The sequence below is a fragment of the Apis mellifera genome, linkage group LG13 (assembly GCF_003254395.2).
Source record: "Apis mellifera strain DH4 linkage group LG13, Amel_HAv3.1, whole genome shotgun sequence".
NCBI classification, from domain to species: Eukaryota; Metazoa; Arthropoda; class Insecta; order Hymenoptera; family Apidae; genus Apis; species Apis mellifera.
The window spans coordinates 11,249,147-11,274,024 of NC_037650.1; the positions used below are offsets into that span (position 1 = coordinate 11,249,147).

Below are 24,878 nucleotides of genomic sequence, written 5' to 3' on the forward strand. Positions count from 1 at the left end.
AATATAAAATTTTTTCCTGATTGAAGATAGTAATTTAGAAGATATCAAGATTCAACAATTTAAACGAATTAAATGGAACGGACATTTAAATGGACAGAGACAATTGTATATTATTTTTAAATTATATTTTATAAAGAAAAAAAGATTTTCAAGGTCTTTTATCGATATTTACCTGATCAACAAGAAGATCGTTGTTCTTGTCCAGCTTCAGCGTCACTGATATATTCTATCTACTTTTCTTATTTATATTTTCATCGTTCGTAATTTTACACTTCATAATTCATTATTAATTACAAATTACCATCGTTCGTTTTGTTACGAAATTCGCGAAATTTAAAAGAAATTTTACTTCGTTTTATCGTTATTAGAAGGATTAAAAACTCATACCTCGAACCTCGATTACAATAATTGCGATACAATAGTTACGGATTATTGTAAATTCATAATTTTCGGAATATTGTTGCTATTACACTATTGTTACATAACATCGAATTTTTCCTTCTTTGCCAACTTCAATGACGCGACCTCTATCATTTCTATGAAAAATAATATATATCCATTGAGAATCATTTGAAAACATAATCTTTTATAATTAAACTATATTCGATGGTTATATTATCATACTCAATTAATCGTTCGATCACGATTAACGCGAATTCGAGAAGAAATTGGTTAAAAGCGAAGCAAGGATCAGACGTTGACGACACGTAAACGTACAAGGTAGAATGCTCCCGTAATTTATTCGACGCATTAGTTTATTTTCACCATTTAAAAGTATCGGATATTCGCCGATCGATCAGAGAAATCGATTTATCGAACGGATCGAGAGGAACGTCGCGTCGAGAATACGCGTCGTGGCGAACTAAACCAAGAAGCGGCCTCTGAAAGAACGGAAACCTTGCCGCGCGGCTTTCGCTTGAATCAACACAAAGCCAGCTGATTGGTAGGTTGATCGCGAGCCGAGGATCTTCCGGCCTTTTCATAGAAGCTCTCCGTTCTACGTTCTTCCAATGTAAACACACCTGTCGGATTTGGTATTATTATCACGTTAATCACGTTCAACTTTTCTAAAATGTATTTAATTATTACTTTCAATCAATTTTTACTTTTTATCGTAGCTACGAATAAAAAGATATACACAGGTACAGACTCTTGCGATTGCTTTTTTATTTCCCCGTAAATCATCCATTATGAAGCAATTTTCGATTCTTTTTTTCAAGATAAATATGAAAGATAAAGACGAAAGATAAAAATCATCATCTTCCATCCTCGCAACCTTATTTATCCCCTCCGTTGTCCAATCCAATTCTCCGGCGGTGGAGAAAAATGCAAAGTGGTCGATTAATTGGTCGCAGGTATTGTATCGAGGAAGATGGTTTACGCGAGGGTTGGCGAAGGGACAAGGGGAGGATTGGTTGCGCGCATGTGCGCGCTCGAGCTGAGCACTTGTTACCGCTGGCTCAGTCTCGGCTCGTCTGGGCTGAAGGCAACACGGAATTCGTGGCGAAAATCATCATCCCCTTCGAAAATCCCCTCGATCCGGAGCCCCGGGAGATGTTCTAAAGATAGAAAACAGGAACCGTGTCGCGTGTGCCGCTCACCAATAGTGTTTCGACATCGTAATATTCGCAGGTCTCCTCAGGTTCGAGAGACTGCAATTCGAATGAGATCTCGCCGCTTTCGTATCGAGAGGAGTCCGCGTACGCGTACTCACGAGGGACGAGAGAAATTTCGTCTGGTGCGTTACGATACTCGCCTCTCTCTTCCGTGGACCGAGATGAGGAAGAGGAAACAGGGTGTAGTACGAGCGATCAACAAACAGGAGGAGAACTTTGGCAGCTTGTAAATCGCGTTCGAATCGATTCGTAGTTGACGATTCGTGAAACATCGTATCAGGGGATCAGGGAAACCGCGTATCGCACATCAGGTGATTTATTCCATCATTCTTGTTTACCTTGTTTATTTTGTTCGTGTCGTATTCGGGAGAGAAAATTGAACGGTGGACAAAATTTTTCTTCTTTAAAAGAAAATGAATTATTTTTCGTTTTCTCTGTTTTTTTTTTTTGCTACGTCTCTTTCCTGTTTTCCTTCTTTTCGTCTTTAATTAGTGATTATTAGTAATGATTAACGGAAAAGGTTTATATGCAACGGGAATTGATGTTCGTATTAAGATTTTTGACACGATGGGAGTAAATTTAAAATGTGGTTTATCTTCTAATAATATCGTTTCGAATAAATGAGAATTTAATTACTCTATCAAATTTTACAATTTAATGCTTACGCATGTTCTTCTTTCGTTATGAAAATTAAAAAATATTATATTATATCGCATAAACGGTTAAATTTGTCGCTCTATTTTATATTTTGTATTCCATTTTTCGATCGAAAGCATCAACAATATAGAACAAAAATATATTTTATTTTTTACATTTACTTTTATCATTTCAAAGTTTTATCGCATTACTTTTTATATCGTAGCAATACACTCATATGTATCCAAACATTTAGCAAATTCAGATAAATTTGGATATTATTTCATTATTATATTATTTTTATAATATGAAATGATAAAACATTGATGTTTTTTTCTTCAAAATTCATATCTTTATATAAGATCATATATCTGTATGAATTCTATTTTAAATTTTGCAAAATGTATGTCACTCAACGCACGTTTAATTTCGAAACGAATAATTTCAAAATAAAAAAATAAAATAAATAAGATTTTTTGAATGAATATTTTGAGACTAAATTATATTTTTTAACAATTTTTTAAAATTTTAATTTTAACGTTGTGATGATTGAATAAATTTTAAAATTATATAATATATAATATATATTATAAAATTGAATTATATTATATATAAAATTAATGTAGAAAATTAAAATGTAAAAAAAAACGAAACAACTCAAAAGTTGGGCACAAAATTTTTATTTATAAAAATCAATATTCATTCGATTTCTGTTTATAGATGGTAATATATATTTCCATTATTTTTTTATTTATATTATTCGTCTCCATTTCTGTTTTAATAGAATCAATTGCAAAAATAACAAACGAAAATCGCACTCGATGGATCAATTCAAAAAGCTTAAAATATTATCGATTTTTAAAGACTATTTAATAGAATTACTCTTAAATTTCTTTTGAATTATATTCGGTTTTTTTTTTTTATACACACACATATATATTCTCTGGCCTTTTCCCAGTCTTATATAAATATATATGTATATATGTATATCTCTTTAATCTTAAACTCGGACGTTTTCTAATTATTTCTCGAAATTTTTTTTTTTTTTTTAATTTTCACCTTCGTTACTGTCTCCATTCTGTGTCGAGTTTAACATTTTTCCATCGAGGAAGAAAGTTTCATCTATTTATTCGTTCTTTTTGGTTTTTCCTTACAATTATTTATCTTCGGTTCAATTACGGCAACAAATCTTCTTAAGAATTTTGTCTTTAAATTACGAAACAAGTCATCGCCAACTTTGTTTAAATTTTAATAATAAAATCGTCTTTTCGCATTTTTCTATTTTTTGTTATATACTTTTCAAATTTTTTTTAAATTTAATTATTTGGACTATTCGAATTGTATTTTATTTCAACATTCAATATTTTTTTTTATCCGTTATAATAATTTTTGTATCGAAAAATACATCATACATTGGCAAACGCGTGATTCGAGTAATAAAATCAAGTCTATCTTTTTAAGTCTATTTTTTTTTTTTATAGAGTACATATATTCGTTAATAAAATACATTCATTCGAGCGTTTTCTTTTTATTCATTTCTTTTTGTTCATCCAACAGACCAACGGATAATTCCAATTCTATAACAATGTCCATCGTTTCTTTCTTCTTTTTCTTTGTCAACGAATCGTTATCGCAAAAGTTGTTCCAATCGGAATTCTCTTATGTTCCTTCCAGTAGAAATTTTCGACACATTTGCTCGTTGAAGGTGAAAGGACGTTCTTAAAAAGGATCTTCGAGTGAATCCAGGAAATCGATTCAAATTTATCGTTACAATTATGAATCCGTGGCAAAATTCAAAGAAGATAAATCAATAATAAAATAAGGAAAAAGTGCTAAATTTTGCTAAATTTGAACACATGAATTCATTTATGAATCGAATTTTAAATCAACACAGGGACAAGTGAACTTCTTTTCATATCAACATTTGACGCATTTTCGATAAAGTTAGTCTCGAATGGAATGGATCGTTAATCCATTGGAAACCTATGTTAAATCCGTATCTTAAATCAATTATTAAACTATTCGTAAAATGATAATTATGAACATAATTCGAAAATGATTAATTCCGGAAGATACGAAAATTCATTTTCGTTCCACGATCTTGAATTAGTGGATCGATTAATAAAATTAATCGAATAATCTGGTGAAACGCTTCAAGCGCGAGTGATTCAATCAAACTGTGAAAGGAAAAGGAAACGATTGCTTGGTTGATCAAAGTTTGTTCGTTCGTTCGTTTTCTTGGCCGGATTAATTTCTATCATGGTGTAGGAAAATTCATTGTTGACGCGAGGTCATCAAACGTTTTAACGCCAAACTTAATATTTCTATAGAGGTGAATATTTTTCGTGGTTTTAAAGTTTTGTGGATAAAAGATAAATAGCAATTGTGTTGGTGATTTTTTTTTATTCATCAAGAAGAGAGAAAAACATAAGCCGACTCGATATGGGTTGCGAACTTGGCAAATTGGCTACGCCGAATCAACCCACCACAGATCCACGACTTCCGCTTACGGCAAAACAAAAATTTACGGTTATGGCTAGCTGGAAAGCTGTATCCAGAAAATTGGAGACGACTGGTGTCTTTATGCTTATGAGGTTTGTAACGTTTTAACGCTTTTCGTTCAACAGGCGATTATTTCACTCTTTATTTTAATATTATCTTAATATTACATTAAATAAGAAATAGTATAGTATAATTTTCAAACATGATTTTCAAAATCCATGTGATAACAAAATAAATGCAAAAATAATTAGTTATTTGATATGTAAACACAGTTCGAATCGATTATATACAAAATTTTTCTCTATAATTTTATTCATCGATAAAAACGATAATCTTGACGAGCATTGAAAATTTTATAATCGATTTCTTGGAAAATCGACAAATTGCATTAAATATCGAGGCAAATTTCCAAAATCGATCATATTTGCAATGATATTATCGTCGTGACACGCAAAAAAATGTGTTAAATAATTAACATATTTTCAACAAGAAATTATTAGTGTAAGACAAATTTTAATTTAAACTTTATCAAATATTTGATGAGATACGACGTATGTATTATTACGTTAGCCCATACACAGCGTCACACGCTATTAAGCGATTAGATGAGCATTTAGGCTCTTCAAGGACATCATCAACGTCAAACGCAATTTTCCAAAGGTAGAATGTGCTCATTGATTCCTACATAATATCTTTCTCTTATATTATACGATCGTTTACTATACATCTTTTTTCTTTCATCTTCCGTTCTAAGGAATGATTTATTATATTATATATCTGACATGATTCAACTTATTTGTACTATTAAAATAAATCAAATACCTAAAGTGAGTAACTTGAGTACTATCGAGTTGATCGGAAATATTTTATTTGTATTTTTTATAGAACGTTAGTATAAATATAGAATGTCATAAAATAATATCAAAGTTGAAGAAAATTTAAAATAAGTTAAAACAAAAATACTAGAAAATTCGCAAGATTTCTATAAAACAATTTTTAATTATTCGAAATATTATTACATTTATTTGTATATATATTATATTTGTAATATGAATAAAATATTTATTTTCAATTTTCGATTGAAACGCGATAAATGTTTATCGAAAATAATAGTTTTCGTTAATAATTTGTTACAAATTTTTCTTAATTTTGCATCATCAAATCTGATATAGGACTCGACATATTTTTTTAATAGAAAACCAGATTTCGATCAGAAACTTTCATCACCAATCCTCATTACGATTCACTGGTTTTCATGTGATTCGAACGATCGTCTCTCATTTTATGAAATATTTGTCGTGCTTGTGAATCATCTATCACTCTTTTCATATTTCCTCTATTCAAGACCATTTCTTTTTTAAAATATATCTATGGTTAATTGTTAAAATTAAAATACGAGAAATTATATATGAATATATATGATGAAAATTATATGATATGATATTCAAAGATTGAAATATTTAATGGAAAAATTAAATATTAAGAAACAACTGAACGGCAAATATAAATCAACGTTATCTTTCCTTTCATTTAAAACGTTAATGGAGCATGATATCACGTTACAATTTTATTAAAATTTTATCGAAATAATACAATTATAGTTATCTATTTTATAAAAAAAAATTCATATCAGAAATATATATATATAAAAGAACAAAATTAAATCGTGTAATAAATTGATTATGTAAAAAGAATATATAAGAGAATAGAATATATTAACGAATATATATAGATAAGATAAAGATATGATAATATATTTATCGAGTCGAGGAAAGAGAAAAACTCAATATATACTTACTTGAGAAGAAATACAAAAAAAAAAAAAAAATATTCAGTTTTCAATATTCAATATTAATAAAATTAATTAAAAAAATTGTCGATCAATTTTATGAGACGCAAATTAATTTGATGCTAATTAAAATCGAATAAACTCTTTCCTTCTCTATTCCTCTCTTTTAACCCTTTCTATTCGTCTATAAATACTAGATTTCAGATTCTTCAATTTTTTCTCTGTCAAACGCACGCAATTCCTCTTTATCTATCGATCTTCCAATGTTCGTGAAAGAACAATAGGTTTCTATACTGGCGTATAATAACCCATCATAATTGACGTATTTACGAAGTTCCGTGTGTAATTCAAGAATAATTATTTTTCTTTTTTTTTTCTTTTTTTTAAGAATGATTTTCCAGACAGATTTGAACGTTATCCGAGAATTAGGATGAAAAATAATTGGCGAAAATTTACAATTTAGAAATTGTATAACTTATAATATAATTTCTACATATTTAATTTTATATTTTATTTATTTATCGGTTAACAAGTTTATTATTATAAAAATCTAAAGTACATAGCCTATGCTAAGAAAACGCCGCAAAATGTTTCCGACATCCGAATTGAATAACCAGAAGAATCAAAATACATGCGACTTATCATTAAATGCGAAGAATCTGCATTGTTGTTACTAATGGAAAATCATTGCAAAGATTAGCAAATATCTGTACAACAAAAAATGAATATTTTAAATCATATCATGTTATAAATATGATAAAAATTCTAATTAAATATGAAAACAATAAAAATTAAAATTTTTAAATAAAAACTTGAAATGTAAAAATTGAAATTCTGTAACTGTCCTATTTTTCGATAGAAAAATTTAAATAATAGAAAATTAATAAAAAAAAAGATAATTATTTTGCATATTCATCTTATTTTTTAAAAAAAATCACTGACTATTCTATTAAAACGAATATTTATATGAAAAAAAAATATAGGAAACTATTATATCGTGTGACTGCATAAAACAGACACTGAGTCTAATTTCGCGTATTTCCTAATTAATTTTATTTAGATTTGTGATGCTAAAAAAAAAAAAAAAAAATAAAAAAAATACTATTGAGAAATAAACACTGTTTCTTCAGACCGCATTATCCGCAGCCGCAATAATCTAGAAATGAAATTGTATCCGAATGAAAAATTGTTTTAAATCATAATCATTTTTTTTATAAAGGGGAGAAAAAATTCAATTACGTTAAACTTATGTTCAAATTTATAAATATCAATCGATATTTTTAAATGTGTTTAGCACTTAATTACATTTTCCTTATGTTCCTAATGTTCAACAAATTTTTCATTCCATTATTCGCTATTCGTTTTTCGGTATCCTTTTGCGGGATTTTACATGCATTGACCTCTCCCTTTATTTTTTATCTTTATCTATCCTTTTATTATTGAATTATGAGATTCCTGATATTGATGCACTCTCAGAGTAATTAGAGCGTACGGGATGTTATGCCTACAAAGGGCTATCCTGAAATAATTTATCGTAGATCGAGGAGGAAATTGTGCAAATTCAATCCTTCTTTAACCAATAATCAAATGAATACAAAATAATATTTAGAAAAAAACAATTAAAGAAAATAAGAGAGAAATTTTTATTGAAAATTAATAAATATCTCTTTTGATTGTGTGCATACATATATAATACGTATAATTGATCATGCTCAATCGTTATGTCAAAAATAATAATGTGTATATCTATTTAAGATAGATCTTAATTTATTTTATGTGGATAATTGAAGAAAAGGGGATTCATATTTAATTTTGATTATATATATATATATATGTATATTAAAAAAGGATCATCTCGTTTAAAAAATATTGAAAAATACAATTATAGAATATTTAGAAAAATCGTTATGGAATATAGAAAATTCGCTCAGAACTCATTATCAGAAAGTTGTAATTAAATTCTTCAAATATAACAAAATTCTTTCTTTCGTGCCATTGTTATAGGCTATCCCATCAATTATAGACTTCATGATAGTTTTCGATGAAGATATTTTCGTAAAATAACGAACGATTAATAACGAATAAACGATGTAGATATATTTATCTTTTTCTATTTTTTCTTTTTTTGTTCATTTTTCAATGTTAACGAATGTTCGAGGATTGAAAGTTCCGACATGAAACGCAAGCAACTGTTGTTTTTCCGCTTCTATCCGACTGTTAACGGACAATGGACTTCCTCGTATTGGCATTTTCAGACCTATTCACGTGACCAGGCGCAGAAATAGTGCGCTCATGGCTGTTTCTAGACGAGTCGACGTGAAAATGAGTCTATTCCGTTTTTTCATTTTCCATTATCCTCCATGCTATTTTTCACCCATTTTTTAAACGCGAATGTCCTTTTTTTAATTTCATCCCATCCTTATTCCACTTTTTATCCTCTTGTCTATTGTTCTTTTTCTTAACAAGTTTTCTTTTAGTCTTATACTCAATTTTCTTCTTTTCTCTAATCTTTTATATTTACAGATTTTATGTTTACAGATTATTTCTTTTTATTTATTATTATTTTCTTCTTTTTCTTCTTTTTCTTCTTCTTTGCTTCTCTACCTTTTTCCTCTTTTTCTTTCAACTTCGCTGAGAATATATTTTTCGTTTCTTATTTTTAATCGTTTCTGAAATACATCGTATAATTATTCCAAATCTATGTTCGTATTATTGGAAATTCACGAGACTTTTATATTTTCATTCGGTTTTATCTGTTTAAAAGCATTACTCAGTATTGTGTTCTAAAATAATCAATTTATCCAAGACTAGTCAAATGATTATTACAGATATAAGATATATCAATCGGCTTGTCTTTATTCTCTAAGGAAACAAAAAAAAAAAAATGAGTGAGAGGTTCGAAATAGTGACAAATCATAAAGTAATCGATCGAGCAATATTAATTATTTTTTTTTAAAAGAATAGAATGATATATCATCTCATTCGGTTATGAAATAATTCTTCTTCGTTTCTAGTTTTCACAAATAAGAAATATTTCGATTTCAAACAAAGAAGTTGAGATCTTGAATTATTACTTATCTCGGAATAATATTTCGGAATATACTTATAGAAACAAGAAAATTTAGCTAATTCTATAATTGTGATTTTGGTGAAATTTTTTGAAAAATTTCCAAGCAAAATTGCATTCGAAACATATTGAAACTTTGAAGATTAATTTCATTTTCTTAAAGATATAGATATTTCATAAAAAAAAAAGATATCACTTTATAAAAAAAAAAGTTTAAATTAAGTCGAGTTGGAAATTATTTGCGTAAATTTAGAAAAATTAAAAATTCTCTTTAAAAAAAGAAAATAATGTCTTATTGGCCAATCCAAACATACATACATATATTTTGGTATTTGGAAAAAAACTAACAAATTCATACCTGATCTTTTTTTCATTTGATGAAATAAACAACAAATATTGAACAATAAATAAGAAACATATTCAAATGCATGCAAATTGTACGGAGAACCCCTTTAAAGCAACTTAATCAAGTTTGATCTGCCTATACTCCCGACATCATGGTTCGAGATGAAAGTCGATCAGAGACGTTTAGTCCAACCAGTGCCTCCGGAATCAATAAACGTGCTGTACGTGCGTATTATGCTTGAAATATTGGAATTCGCAACTTGCTAGTTTATCGTTAATAAGAATTTTTTTTAATCAAATTTTGGTTAAAACGATGGCACAGATAAAGAAAAATAAAATAAAAAATATTTTATCAATTAAAAGCAATTTTTTTAATAAATTAAGAAATACAGCCAATAAGTAATAAAAACGAAGAGAATAATTTTGAAATAGAATACTAAAAACTGAAAAGTATTTTCACAAATAAATACTATTTGAAGATAGCATTTCTATTTTCAAATGTAACGGGATATTCACTTCATTGACCAAACAAGTTGAAAATTTGGATAAGACAAAGAAGAGAGGGGGGAGAGAAAGAAAAAAATCCGTTGAAATCAGTTCTCTTCTCAAACATTCTAATCTTTTTCAATGTTTTGAAATAGATATTTGAAATCTTTATCATTTTCTTTGTATTTTTTCTTATTAAAAATAAAATAAATTACATTTTAAGTTTTAAAAAGCGCATAACATTTTGTAATAATTTCATTTAAAGTATTAACAATGTTATATTTTTAAAACGAAACATTTGAATATATCGAATAAAACAATAATTAAAAAAACGATATTATATATTTGAAAAATAATATTATTTGTTATATATTTGTTAACTTCTCATTTAAGTTAAGAAATTTTATTTCAAATCTAAATTTCAAGGAATTCTCTTAAAATGACATATATATCTATATGTGCACAGTAATTAGTCGGTTCAATTATAGAACATCAAAGTCAATAATTATTGTTATATTCATATCTCTGCTATTCATATCTCAAGGATCTTATCTAAGTTCCTTATTATTGATTCTATCTATTCAGGTCATAGCAAATGTTATACTGAGAGTCCAAAAAATTGGAATATCTGTAAAATGGAAATTCCTATGGGGTAATTTCAAATAACATTTTTCTTTATAAAAACTTTCGTTATGGTTTTGTTAACAAGCTATTAACAAAAAAATATTAGCAAATAAGCAAAAAAAATACAAACCGTATAACTTAATCGACAACATTAACTTATCGATCAAATACGAACAAATCCAAACAATGTATCTCAAAGAAAATATTGAATATTATATTTATTTATTCATTGTTAGTGATATAATTTGGTATAATTTTTTATTGATAAAAAAATATTTGTTATATTCAAGACATTTTTATATTAATATTATTGAATTTATAATTAAATATATAAACGAAACGAAAATAAAAATACAAATAAGACAAAATGAGATAGCTTGATAAAACAATAATAAAGATAATTTAATCATTTTTTAAATAATTATTAAATAATTAAAATAATTATTAAATAATTTAAATAATTCACAATTTTCTTTCTTTTTAAATTATTTGTTACTTGCTCTATATATATATATATATATATATATATATATATATAGTTACCTATATTTGTTATATTATTTTTCATATTTATTTATTATATTGTTCAATATATATCTGTATTTTATAAACTTTGATGGATCTTTTTTATAAATTTTAATGCCTTAAATATAAATTTAAAATCTAATATTTTCCTAAAATCTATAGTTTTCAAAAATTTGTAATTTCAAAACAGAAAATGCAATTTTTTAATTTTGCAAATATTAATTTTAATTTTGATAATTATTCAATTATTCAGTATGTTCAATATAATTAACGGCAATTAAGTTAAACAAAATGAAATATTCATCTGTAATTTGTACAAAAAAAAAATACATGTTTTATATATAAATAGAATATATCATATTTTTAATCAAAATAAATCATAAACTCATTATATATATGTATATATATCTAATATAAATAAATATTTTAATTATTATTATTTTATACATATAGATATCGTTCCTAAACAAAATAACGAAGACGAAACATTTTCTTTTCTTTTCTTTTTTATCTAGGTTAAATTAATGAAAAAATATAAAAATAAAATAATCTTTTCGCGGATACACATATAAATTATATTTTAATAAAAGATAAAAAATAAGAAAAAGGAGAGGAAATAAATAATCATTAGAAAAATAAATTGATCGCATATCAATGTGCATATATATAGTATATATATATATATATATATATATATATATATATATATATATATATAAAGAAATTAAATTCAAAAGAATTTAAAAAGAAAGAATTAAGAAGAAAGAAAATGGTTAAGAGACAAAGGATATGGAATAAGAATATATTAAAAAGGAATGTCGATTTTACGTAACAATGGTTGTTAGATCAAGTTTCAAAAAGTTTTCAAGGAAGTACAAGATGTATCGTAAAAGCTCCTATTTTCTAAAGGACAAGTTAGAGATTTATGACGTCTAAAAAAATTCAAAAAGAAATTGAGTACTTTTTCTTGTTTTGTCTTATCAAAAAATATAATATGTTATTATTTATATATATAAAATAAAAATTGATTTGATAGTGAAAAAAAAATAGACGATTCAATTATGATTTTAAAGTAATAATATGATAATAATATCAACATATAACAATGACAATGTTATCAAGAAATAGATTAAAAAAAATTTTTATAAATCTTCTTAATTATTTTTTTTTATTTGCATAAAAGTAATAGAAAGTTGAAATTATCTTATAAGAAAAATAAATAATAAAACATTGCGATGAAAATATATATAAAAATATATATTATATCGAAATATTTCTAGTTTTAAATTTGAATTTACAATATTTCAAACAAAGTTTAAGTTTTGCTTATTATTTATTTAAAAATAAATTTTATTGTAAAATTAGCACAATTTGTATGCAAAAACTCTTTTATCATTATTTTGTACATATTATAATATATATGTATTCTTTGAAAAAAAAAATTATAAGTTGAAATTTTTGATAAATATATTTTTATACAAGATTCGTGCAATCAACTCTTGAAGATCGATTCTACAGGATTTTGATCTAGAATTGATCTTTCATATTCCACGAATAAACTCTCTATATTATTGTTGTTGTTGTTGTTGTTGTTATTGTTATTGTTAATATTATTATTATTATTATTACTTACATTTATTTATAGATTGTTCGAAGAAAATGAAGAATTAGTACAGATGTTCTCACGATTTTTGGATTTAAAGTCGAAAGAAGAACGATTCGATATGGTAGAATTAGGAAAACACGCAGAAAAAGTAATGGGTGCTTTAGACGAAGGTATCAGAGGCCTTGACAACATGGATGATTTTTTGACATGCCTTCATCAAGTCGGAGCCACGCATACGAAGATACCTGATTTCAATCCACAATACTTTTGGGTAAGTTTATGAAAAAAAAATTGTTAAATCAATGACAATTTTTTTTTCTATTTTCTCTATCGATTCTTCGAAAGTATCAAATGTTACCTCGTATAGTTTTCAATTCATTCTATCGTGGCAGACTACGTACAGACTGCAGAATTGGACATTGAACTCCTTGCAAAAATTAATTAGTTAAAATTTCGAATAAAGTTATTTTAAATAATAATTTATATTACAATGCTTGAATAATATTTATTCGTAATTATTATAATCGATTATATTCGCTCTTCAATATAATATCGGCTATTTGGCGCTACATTTATTTGATATTTATTCGATATATATTTTAAAAAGTAAATTATCGAAACAATTTATTCAAGTAACTTTATTCTTAACTCGAATCGTTAAAATTTTTCCCATCTCTAGATAATAGGCTGTAGATGATTTCGGAAGTTGGGAGAAGGGGAAGAACGAATTCTGTTCATTGCTGAAAATAAGTCTCGTGGAAACAAAGCTGGAAAGATGCACGGTACGCATGTTTCCGCATATTCACGTTAAACGATATAAATCATACATTGCACGATATTAAATCATACCGATATATTTTATAACTACAAAAGATGCAATTGTTATCTTAATATTATGAATAACGGCATAAAATATTCAAAATAGAATAATACAAATAATTTATTAAATATTCAAAATAGCGAAAAATAAAGGAGATGGAATAAATTTAAATGGAATAAATTTAATCAACTTACTGTATATCATATCATGTATATCAATGAATGCACAAACATCCGAAATTTACACATGATAAATTAGCTCTGGAACATGAAAATTTCGTCAATATATCTCTCACATTTCGATCAATTTTATTTTTCAGAAAATTGAGCAACCATTTCTAGAAGCTGTGAAACGAACTTTAGAAGATCGATATTCAGAAAACGTGGAGAGCACCTACAAAGTGACAATCAAATTTATCATCGAGACGTTGATCGACGGATTCGATAAGGCGCAGAACGACAAGGCACAAACTAGTACCGCTAAATCCTAGTCGTCTTAGTCAATAAAGAGAACTCCTCCCTCCCTTCCAAAAAAAAGAAAAAGAAAAAAAAAGAAATATGATTTGCCGCTATATTTTATCTTCGAAGAGTTTCATAAACTTCGAAAAGCGGAAACGATAAAATTTGATCGATAAATAACAATAAATGGACAGATCGCTCGATCATCATCAGCGTTCTTTTATTATCCTTTATTATAAGAATATCTTCGTGTTTCTCCGAATTATGCGATGTTTACGATTCGATGTCGTCACGATCAAATATTCGACGGATATGAGGACAAAGACAAATTATCGTGAAATGCGTCAACGTTTCAATAACGTTCTTTTTTACATAGAAAGAGCGCGAACGATGCGGCCCTATAGATCGATTAGGTTTGAAAATCTTTTTCCTTCGAGCAGGTCTCGATCATGGAAAACAATTCGTGAAAAATAAATATATTTATAGTTTAGAGTGGAACGAATATAGAAATAAAATTTCTTTTTAAAATTTCTATTATCATGATTTCTAATAGCGAACAAACGTTGCCTTCTATATATATGCGTATATATATATATATATATATATATATATATGAGCTATTGATCAATTTTTTAAAATCGCTCTATAATACCATTTAAGAATTTTCGTTGATTTTTTAAAATTAATTTATAATAATATACGGTTTTCAAAAAATAACGTTTCTCCCTATCTAAAAATTAATGTGGAATTAGATTTGGAATAGATTATTGGAAGAAAATTATTATTGGAGAAACAAGAATTTTTAATTTTCAAATTTATATTTAGATCATTTCATAAATAATGTTGTATTAAAAATCTAGTTTTAATTGAAAAAGATTCACTCATTATAAATTTTAAAATAAAATCGAATTATTTCAGCTTTAATAATTTATATGATAAATAAACTTTAATAAAAAACAATAAAAAAGGCAAAGGAATATTTCTAAATTGAATTGAAAAAAAGGAAGCATAAAAAAAAATAAATAATTTAATTGTTAAAAATATATCGATGATTATTATTTTATTTTATCTATCATAAAATTTCTGAAATCATTGCAAAATCGTTAAAAATGGAAATACGATCACATAAAGTAACACTAAAAAAATTTATTTAAAAGAAAATTGAAATGTTATTTTAAATAAAGAACAACATTTGTAAAAAAAAAATATTGCTCGTAAATAATAAATATGATTAATAAAATATCGATTAAAAATAAACCATACATAGAATTATTTTACTAGATTTTTAACACAACATTACTTATGTAATAATATAATATTACGAATATATTTTTATATATATTAATTTTAACGTATCAAAAAATTTATAACATACTATAAAATAAAAATAAAAATTAAAATTAAAATTAAAAAGTTAAAAAATATTTCGTAAAAGAAAATAAAAAATTAAAACTTAGAACTTTTAAAAATTAATTTTATAGAAATTTACATGAAAATCTTTTACATGAAAATTCTAGAATATTCTAGAATATATATTATTATAGAAAATTCTAGAATATATAAAGGCAAATTTTTTCACTATTAGAAAATGATCATATAATTTTGTTTTTTCCGTTCCATCCTAATACGATTATCGTATCGCGCACGCGATCGTTTCGGCCCAAGACGAAACGAATCTTTAACTCTCTTGACGGCCAAAGATAGCAAGTGTGATTAACACTCTTTTTATTTAATATTTATCAATTTCTCAATTCACGAAGAAAGATTTTTCTTTTTAAAATTATTTCTATCATCGAATACACATGATTCTATAATCTTTTTGCGATATGATTCATACATGTACCTTGAACGTTGTAGAGTGGCATGGTTGAAGATAAAAGAGAAAAAAGTTAAATGTTATTTCTTATTTTTCTTTCGTTCTCTCGTTATTGGAAATAATTAAATATTACATAAATACATTATTTAAAAATAATTTATTCTTCTAAAATCTAAAATTTTAGAATTTATTTCCAAATATTATTATTTTAAATAATTATTTATTATTTTTTTATTTTATTCGAAATTTTTTTTCTATTTGTTATTTATTTTTATTTCAAATAAAAAGTGTCCAATCTTGCGCGAGAATGTAAATAATTACGAGAAAAAAAATTGCTCTCGAATTTATTTTAAAAAATAGTATATTCGACATACAAAGTACATACACATTTTTTTTTTCTTTTTTACACGAAAATCGCGATCGGTACTTTACTATATCCGCCACGAACATACCGTTCGTTAATTCGTGTGTCACGGAGCGTTTCAAAGTCGTCTCGTTACAAGGGAGCAATATTGGAAAGTGCTACAACGAGTAACAAAGAAATCGATAACCTGTATTCTCTCAAAGTACAGAATCCATTAGGACGCTTATAAGCGTGACAAGATCCAATGACGCGTGTTCGAAAAAAGATTATTAATAAATCGTACAATTGAGACTCGATGTCAACTTCTCCTAAACTCGGCTCGTTCGTTTAGATAAAGAAAAAGGAAGAGAAACGACAGACGAGTAATTGTTCGATAATGGACCAATATTTTTGAATTATAAATACGGTAGAACGAATAAAAAATATGTTATACGAACGAATCAAGTTCGGATAAAAAAATTTTCATATAATAGAACAAGAGAGTTTGATACACAATTTTTATGTATCTATAATATTAGGGGCACCGAGAAGTAACGTCGTTTTTTTTCTCTCTTTTTAATTTTTTAAATTTTATTAAATTGTTTGATCATTCATTTTTTATAAATAGTTAATTTTTTATAATTAATTATCGTTTTTCGATTAATCTTATTTAAAAAATGTAGATAACACATAATATATAATTTATATATCTTATAAATAAAAATGAAAAGATCATAATACAGGCATGGCAATGAGTAAAATAATTTTATATGCAATATTAATTCTAGATTTACGTAATATTTATTTATGGAAATAATTATTTTTTTATATCCACTATGAAAATTGTATTGTATCTATATAATTATTGTTCGTTATTTCGATAAGAGGAATTCAATTATAACGCATTGCACAAAAATGTATGTTGACAATTTTATAATCGAACAAATAGTATGATTCTCCATACAAATTTTTCATCACGTATATACTCGCGTAAGAAAAGAAAAATGTTTCACGCTCATCGAATATATTTCGCAACATGATTTTTATACATATCTATAGTGACAAAATGAAAAAGTAGTAGCGCGTCACCTTTGACCGTCAAAAGACAATGACATAGATTTTTACTCGTGGAATTATGGGAGAAAAAAAAAATATGCGAATATTAGGGTGCATCTTTTTGCGAAATGTCAATTTCCTAGGTGGTTCATGATACACGGAACACCTTTATTTCTGTATTATCTTCCTCGCCGTATATATATGTATATCTATCTCTAATTTCTCTCCGAGGTCAATTTATTTATGTATGTATCTCGTTACCGAGGAAATCAAATCATCATTGTTTAATAAAATTATTATATTTATCTATATAAGTGAAATTGCAGAACATACAAAGTCAACATCATGACTTATCAAAAGTCTTTTTCAAAAGTTGTACATTTATAGAATCATATGCATTCATATTATATATAATAATAATAATAATAATATATATATATATATATATATATATATATATATATATATATATATATATTGCACAGATATTTCAAAAATAATGTTTCTAAAAAAAAAATAAAAAGTTTTATGTTATTTATCGAATAATGATAATAAAAAAAAAATAAATTTTATTAATTTTCTATTCATAACTCTTTGCAAACTGTAATGTGATTCTTTTTCGAATTATATAAAATAAATTATATATTTTAAGTTAAAAACATTATTTTTAAAAAAATATATCTATGCAATGCATATATATATATGTATCGGATTGATCGAAAGCTTTTCTAACTTTATTATATTATGCCTTGAATGAGTAACATTGTAAATATTTTTCATTTAAATAAACACATATATACCGCAATGTGAAAAAATTGGAAATATCTGTAACGATTTCTGTAACAGTGTAAAATCACAACGCTTTGTATCGAAGGTAATCTTATTTTTCATCAGTTATCTTAATAATATTTTATTAATTAAAGCAAAATCGTTCAAATATTTTAATAAAATTATAACATTATATTTTTAATTCTTTTTTTATTTATTTTTTATATCGTCCCTTTACATTTTATTACTACATATAATTTTTATGTACAATTAATTATTATTAAAAAATTCATGACAATGTTCTTTTAAAAGAATAATATACACAATTTTTACATCCATCTATATTTTCATAAAGAAACGTCGAGAAAAAAGAAAGAAATGCAATAGTTTATCACATTGTTATTGTTAAAAAAAATCAATGATATATAACGAATTCGATTCGTCGTTATGTTTTGGAAATATCAATAGTAATAATACGTAAAAATAAGCGAGAGGCCTACTTTAATCATAAAAAAATATGATCACAATAACTATGTTACTTCTTAATAATACAATTCGCTACAATCTATTTTATAAAATTGTTCCTCGATCAACGAGTTACAAAAAAAAAAAAACTACTTTGCCTCAGAGAGAAAATACGTGTTCAATAATAAGTGGGAAAAATAAATATGTAACGAGAGATTCACATTATACACGATCATTCAACTTGAAGAAATTTTGCATTTCGCGTTATCTACAAGTATTGTAATTGGCATAATTGGTATTCCAACGATGCTATTAAAAATAAAAACAATCGTTAAACGTTATAATCCAATGATAATTTTTTTATTTTTTCTTTATTTATTTATTTATTTATTTTTTTAAAACGCGTTTTTTAAATATTTTTCAAACGCGTGTCGTTGGATTTTTCATTCGGTCTAAATATAAAAAAATTGATCATCGTGTACGATGCGAACACATTCTTATTAGTTAAGAAATAAAATCAACAATAAGATCATTAAGCTAGATAAGAAAAGACAACGTCTTCGCGGTTCATAACCACTTTGCTTCTAATTTCAAAAAGATTCGATCCACAAAATTCATTCTCATTCAAACAATTCTCGTTAAACGTAATTAAAATGTTATATAGCGTTGTTATAAATAATTAGAAAAATATCATATCTAGATATATAACTGAAAAATGTAAAATATAAAATTTACAAAATATATCTTTTAATTTTACACACAATTTATATAGGAAGATAAAAGGAATAACAAATAATTTTATGCATTAATTATCTTCGAAACGAAAATTATGAAATAATTATCTAAGCATTAATATATCGGTATCGTATCATTATATCGTATCATTATAATTTATACCGATATAATAATTTATTAATACGATACTTTTATTTTCTATTATCGTTATTAGTTTAATTCATCGATACGATAAAGAGAAACGAAATTTCACAGAATCTTTCATATAATTTCAAATTAACTAAAAATAGCAGAAATTATTGAAAATTTTGAATATATTTCTTCAATAATCTAAATTATATAACATTTATATAATTATATATCACTTCCTTTTATCTTCCATCTTATTTCGCATAATTATTATTATAATTTATTTTTCTTTTATTTTCTCTTTATAACAAAAAGCGTAAAATCAAAGTACATTCGAAACGAAACAATTTTTATGATTTTTCCATTATTATATATCATATTTTATATTTAACACAAATATTTATATTTAATGTTACACTTATAAAGAATAAAAACGCGTTGTAACAAGTATCGTTTCATTTTAACGAACCACGATGCCGTTCTAGTAAATGTTGCATGAATATTAAAAAAAAAAATCTGTACAAAATCCTTGTTACACAGAATGACGGCGGACTTGTTTCTTTCTTTTTTTTTAATTCCGGAAAATTTACCATAATCCGCAAAAATTTGCGAAACGACATACGGCATATTGGACGCGTATGGTAAGGAACTATTCACTCGATTTAGAATAACCGAACATTTCCTCGAAAACACATCTTTTCTTCTTCGAAAGAAACAGCTCCCTCGTAAATCATTATACAATTTTTATACATTAAATACAGCTTCGTATCGTGAAAATGAAATTATACATAAAAAATCAAGTGCCTACATCATTTTCAATTTAAATTTATTTTTCAAAATATCAACGTTTCGAATTTTCATTTCATTCGCAAATCGCTTTTCATTCTACGTATAAATTTCAAAAGAGTAAAAGAATTCTTACCGTAACCGTCTTATGCGTGACATATCTTGAACTAATAAAAAAACGAAACAGTTTAAAATGAGAGAAAACAAAATACACAAAATTGTATTTTTCTTTTGCGCAAAAAAATGCTGTATATAATCACAAGAGAGCACAAAATATATATATTAATTCCTAACTTCACAATTGTGCAAATATTATATTATTCGTTCGTTTGTTCTATACAGATGTATCGTTCAATGGAATATATTATATATAAAAAGAAAATATACAGATACACACACACATATATACATACTTTTTTTCATATTTTATCTGTATATAAAATTTATAAATATTTCGTTAGTCTTCTTTTATTCACAATTCGCTATATAGATCATTTCCATCAATTTCATGTCATTTCTATCTAATAATAATACATTGTATCGCACGTAAGTAAATAAATATATATACGTATCTTCGAGTACTCGCGTATTCGCGTACAATACTAAAAGATTTTCAAGACATTTTATCGCTATTAAATCACTGCTAAATTATCATTAATGAACGTACTTGATACGCAGAAACATATTGAATCAATCAATATAGGAACGAAATGTTCCAATAAATGTTATTTTAATAAACAATTGTATAGACGTAGTAAACGATTCGTATTTATTTTTACATAAAAAAATCAATGCTTTTTTATTTGTCCTTGAAATTTTTTAAGATAAACATTTAAATTTATATCAGATATTACTCCGATACATAAATAAAAATACACTACAATCGCGATAAAATTTCAAACTCACAATTCTCAGGAATAAAAGATTATTTTATATTTATTATATTTTATTTATATATTATTTATATTTATTTAAATTTTTCGCTTAATTTTTATTTAAAAAAAATATATTTTTTATTTCTATTCATCATTTTCAATTATTGTATTCTTTTTTCTCGAAAACATATTTATATATACATTTATATATACAATTCAATGATATTTTAACATGCGAAATATAAGAGAGAAAAAAAAAAATAAAATATATGTAAATTGAAAACGAAATTAAAGAAAGGAATCGAAATTTTTTTTACTTATTTATCGATTTTATTTATTACATTTCCTTTTTTTTTAAATCTCGATCGGAGGATTATTTCTTTTTTTTTATTTTTTTTTAGATTCGATTCATTTCGTTCTTTACTTTATCGTATCCTCGTACTCGAGGAATATTTCGTCCATTTTTTTATCGATAATCGTAATTATATTCTTATACTTTTTATACTTTATTTATTCAACGATCATTTACATTTTAATTTTTTACATTTAATTTTATTATATTATATAGCAATAAAATCTTTATTCGGAGAGCAGAAAGGAATACGTCCCACTCCGTGTTCCGACTACGTTTAATCGATACATATACAAACACAATGGAAGGAACACGTCTGTTTCGTTTCGTATTTGGAAAACGATTACGTTTAACCGATACATATACAATACCAATCTACACAACATCGCGCCACGATTTACATTCGCTATAATATTCGTAACGTATTATTAATTTTCACTTTACTTTTACATTTTATCAATCGTTAATATATCACTCCGTTAGATTCGTTTCGTTATTCTTCGTTTCTTTAAAATTTAATGATTTTTTCGATCGAATTTTTTTTATCGATAATATTTTCCATAATTAGTTTTTTTTAAATTTTCTTTCCATTATTATTAATTTATAAGACGCGTAAAAAAAAGGTTTAAAGATTTCTTTCGTTTATTTTCTTAATTTTCTGGTTATTTTCAGTATTTGGAATTATCAGTATCGTTTAAATCTACCCAATCGTTTACATTTAGTTAAACTTTTTATTATTTTTTTTTTTCCGCATTATAAAGAGCAACGTTTCCCGCTCGCAACCACTTCAAAAATCGTACGTATCGCTTCTGTATCTTTGGAGATACAGCAGTCGAAAATTTGCACAAGTTTAATTCCAAAGATTCTCCTTATATTTATACGACGATAACGTTCAAAGTCCTCAACGTAGAATAACGAATGAAAATTAAATCGAAAGAGGAACGTTTCCCGATCGCAACCACATCAGAAAATCGTAGGTATCGCTATTATCTTCCGAAATACAGCGATTCAAAGTTTACAAAATTTTAAAGATTAAAAAATTTCCTCTCCTTGGAACTGGAATTTATTATATAACTTATAAAATTCGTTAATAATCTTTACGCTACAATATTTTTGTTTTATTTAATAAATTTGTACATTATAATATTTTATTCACAGCGATAAGGTCTTTATTCGGAGAACAGAGAGAAATACGTCCGTCTCGTTCCGCGTTCGGAAACCGACTACGAATATATACAATAATGATACGTACAATAACCGATAACGTTATTATTTCGGGCGATTCACGTTCGCTATAATATTCGTAATAACATTTTAATAATATTCGTAACGTTATTATAAAATTTTCATTTTACTATTTTATCAATCGATTTTATAGATTATTACGTTACGTTTATTTTATTATTTTTCTTTAAAATTTAACGGTTTAATTTTTTTTATCGGTAATATTTTTGATAATCAATCCTTTTTAATTTTCCTTTTATTACAATTAATTTATAAAATGCACAAAAAACGTTTAACGATTTTTTTTGTTTACTTTGTTAATTTTTTAATCATTTCTTATCGGTATTATTATAATATAATATAAATACAATAGAAACAGTTAAAGTATAGATACGCTTCTTATTTTTTTTTGCAAAAGTATCGTTTAATACATTTTTGGCAAATTTATCGTTGTTTTTCTTTTCTAATTTTTTTCTACGCTTTAATAGTTCTAACGATAATTAATAATTTTAATTACTATATCTTTTCCCTCGATCTTTTCGTTGGTATTTATGATTTTTATTTTAAGTTTCACGATTGACAATTTTGCGCGATTTTTTTTTCTTTTTTAATAGAGGAATTTTTACTGGAACATAGACGAAGGAAAAGAAAAAGAAAACTAGGATGAAAGTTAAATTTCTTAAAAGAGACACCGCAAAATAGAATTCGAAATTCGAAGGATGGATAGATCGTCAGGACGAACGTCGACAAACGACGCATCAATGATCGTCGGTTCGATTCTTATAGTACGGAGTTTAATTTTTGTTTTAATAAAAAACGTTGTTTTAATAAAACGTTTTTTCTAGCGATGAAACGACGGAATACGATTCGGAAAGACAAAAGAAAATAAAAATTAAAAAAAAAAATTCGCGAAAAGCGTTCTCGAGTATCTTAAATAGCCAAAAATTAAAATTTTTCGCCAGAGGGGCTGTGGCTAAGTCGGAACGCTGCTTCTTCCGCACGCGGAAAGACTCGGTTCGAGACTCGCTTCTCGACTCGAGTTTTTTTCGCGAGCGACGGACAACTTCTCAACTTGCCACGAGGGAATGACCCTCGGTGTCTTTCTCCCGCTACGGACTTGGGAAGTCACTCTCCGGTCTAGGGGGTTTTTCACCCAGGAGACCACTCTCTCCGGTCCGGGGGGTGTCCCCCGGGCCGGACTCGAATTTTGCAGGAGGCACCGGCGGAGATTAGACGGGGAGGACTACATCATCGGGGTCACTCGCACCGGCTTTTGCTCCCGGGAAGCGGGAGCTGACTTCGCGGCTACTCGAAGCGAGATTATCAGCTTAATGGCGCGGAAAAGTATCGGATGTCTAGCGGTAATACGAGAAAACTGTCGGCAGAAAAATTAAAGAAGGGGAAAGAAGAAAAGAGAAAAGGACTATAAGAAACAAAATTAATAAAAAGAAATATCTTTTTTTTCTTACATGAAAGGAAATATAAGAAATATAATTTGAAAACGAATTATTTATGATTTAGACGAGATTAACAAAAATTAAAAATTTAATATCGAAGGAAAAAAAAATTAGATTTAAGAAAGCAAAGAATAGGAACTGTAAGGAATAAGAATGAAAAGATCAATAATATATTTGAAAATTTAAAGAAAGAAAGAAATGAAACATTTAAACATTTATCATCGGATGGATTACTTTAAGTCGAGAAGGAATAGAGAAATATGAACTCTCTTTTTAAAAACTTGGGAGTTTGGATTACATCGATGGTCTAAATCGAGGAGAGGAAATTTATTAGAATATTGAGAAAAAAAAAGAGGAAAAAAATGAAATGGTTATTTTACGAACAGATGCGTACGAAC

The 24,878-nt window shown here is 26.1% G+C and overlaps 2 protein-coding genes across 6 annotated transcripts in view; one reads left to right on the plus strand and one right to left on the minus strand.

The window, feature by feature from the left end:
• Positions 1–849, minus strand: part of LOC100578220 — a 58,290-nt gene extending 57,441 nt beyond the window's left edge. Inside the window, exon 1 of the mRNA XM_026444775.1 lies at positions 173–849. The gene's annotated coding sequence lies outside the window, so the exon portion shown is untranslated. The remainder of the gene's footprint in view (positions 1–172) is intronic.
• Positions 850–1,454: 605 nt separating this feature from the next.
• LOC726240 (globin-1) lies at positions 1,455–14,964 on the plus strand. 5 transcript variants are annotated; one of them, XM_006568070.3, is made up of 5 exons: positions 1,455–1,927; positions 3,927–4,584; positions 4,667–4,846; positions 13,236–13,467; positions 14,336–14,964. In XM_006568070.3, exons 3-5 carry the CDS (start codon positions 4,695–4,697, stop codon positions 14,504–14,506), a joined length of 555 nt encoding a protein of 184 aa, XP_006568133.1. In that variant the 5' UTR covers positions 1,455–1,927; positions 3,927–4,584; positions 4,667–4,694; the 3' UTR covers positions 14,507–14,964. The 5 variants fall into 5 exon arrangements, with proteins under 5 accessions (XP_006568133.1, XP_006568130.1, XP_001121996.2 ...); XM_006568067.3 differs by having other exon boundaries at positions 3,927–4,846; XM_001121996.5 differs by having other exon boundaries at positions 3,930–4,846.
• The last annotated feature ends 9,914 nt before the right edge of the window (positions 14,965–24,878 follow it).

Coding starts and splice junctions, on each gene's coding strand:
- LOC726240 (XM_006568067.3), top strand. CDS start 4,695: ATGGGTTGCGAACTTGGCAAATTGGCTACGCCGAATCAACCCACCACA. Junction 4,847..13,235: donor GGTGTCTTTATGCTTATGAG/GTTTGTAACGTT, acceptor ATTTATTTATAG/ATTGTTCGAAGAAAATGAAG. Junction 13,468..14,335: donor TCAATCCACAATACTTTTGG/GTAAGTTTATGA, acceptor TTTATTTTTCAG/AAAATTGAGCAACCATTTCT.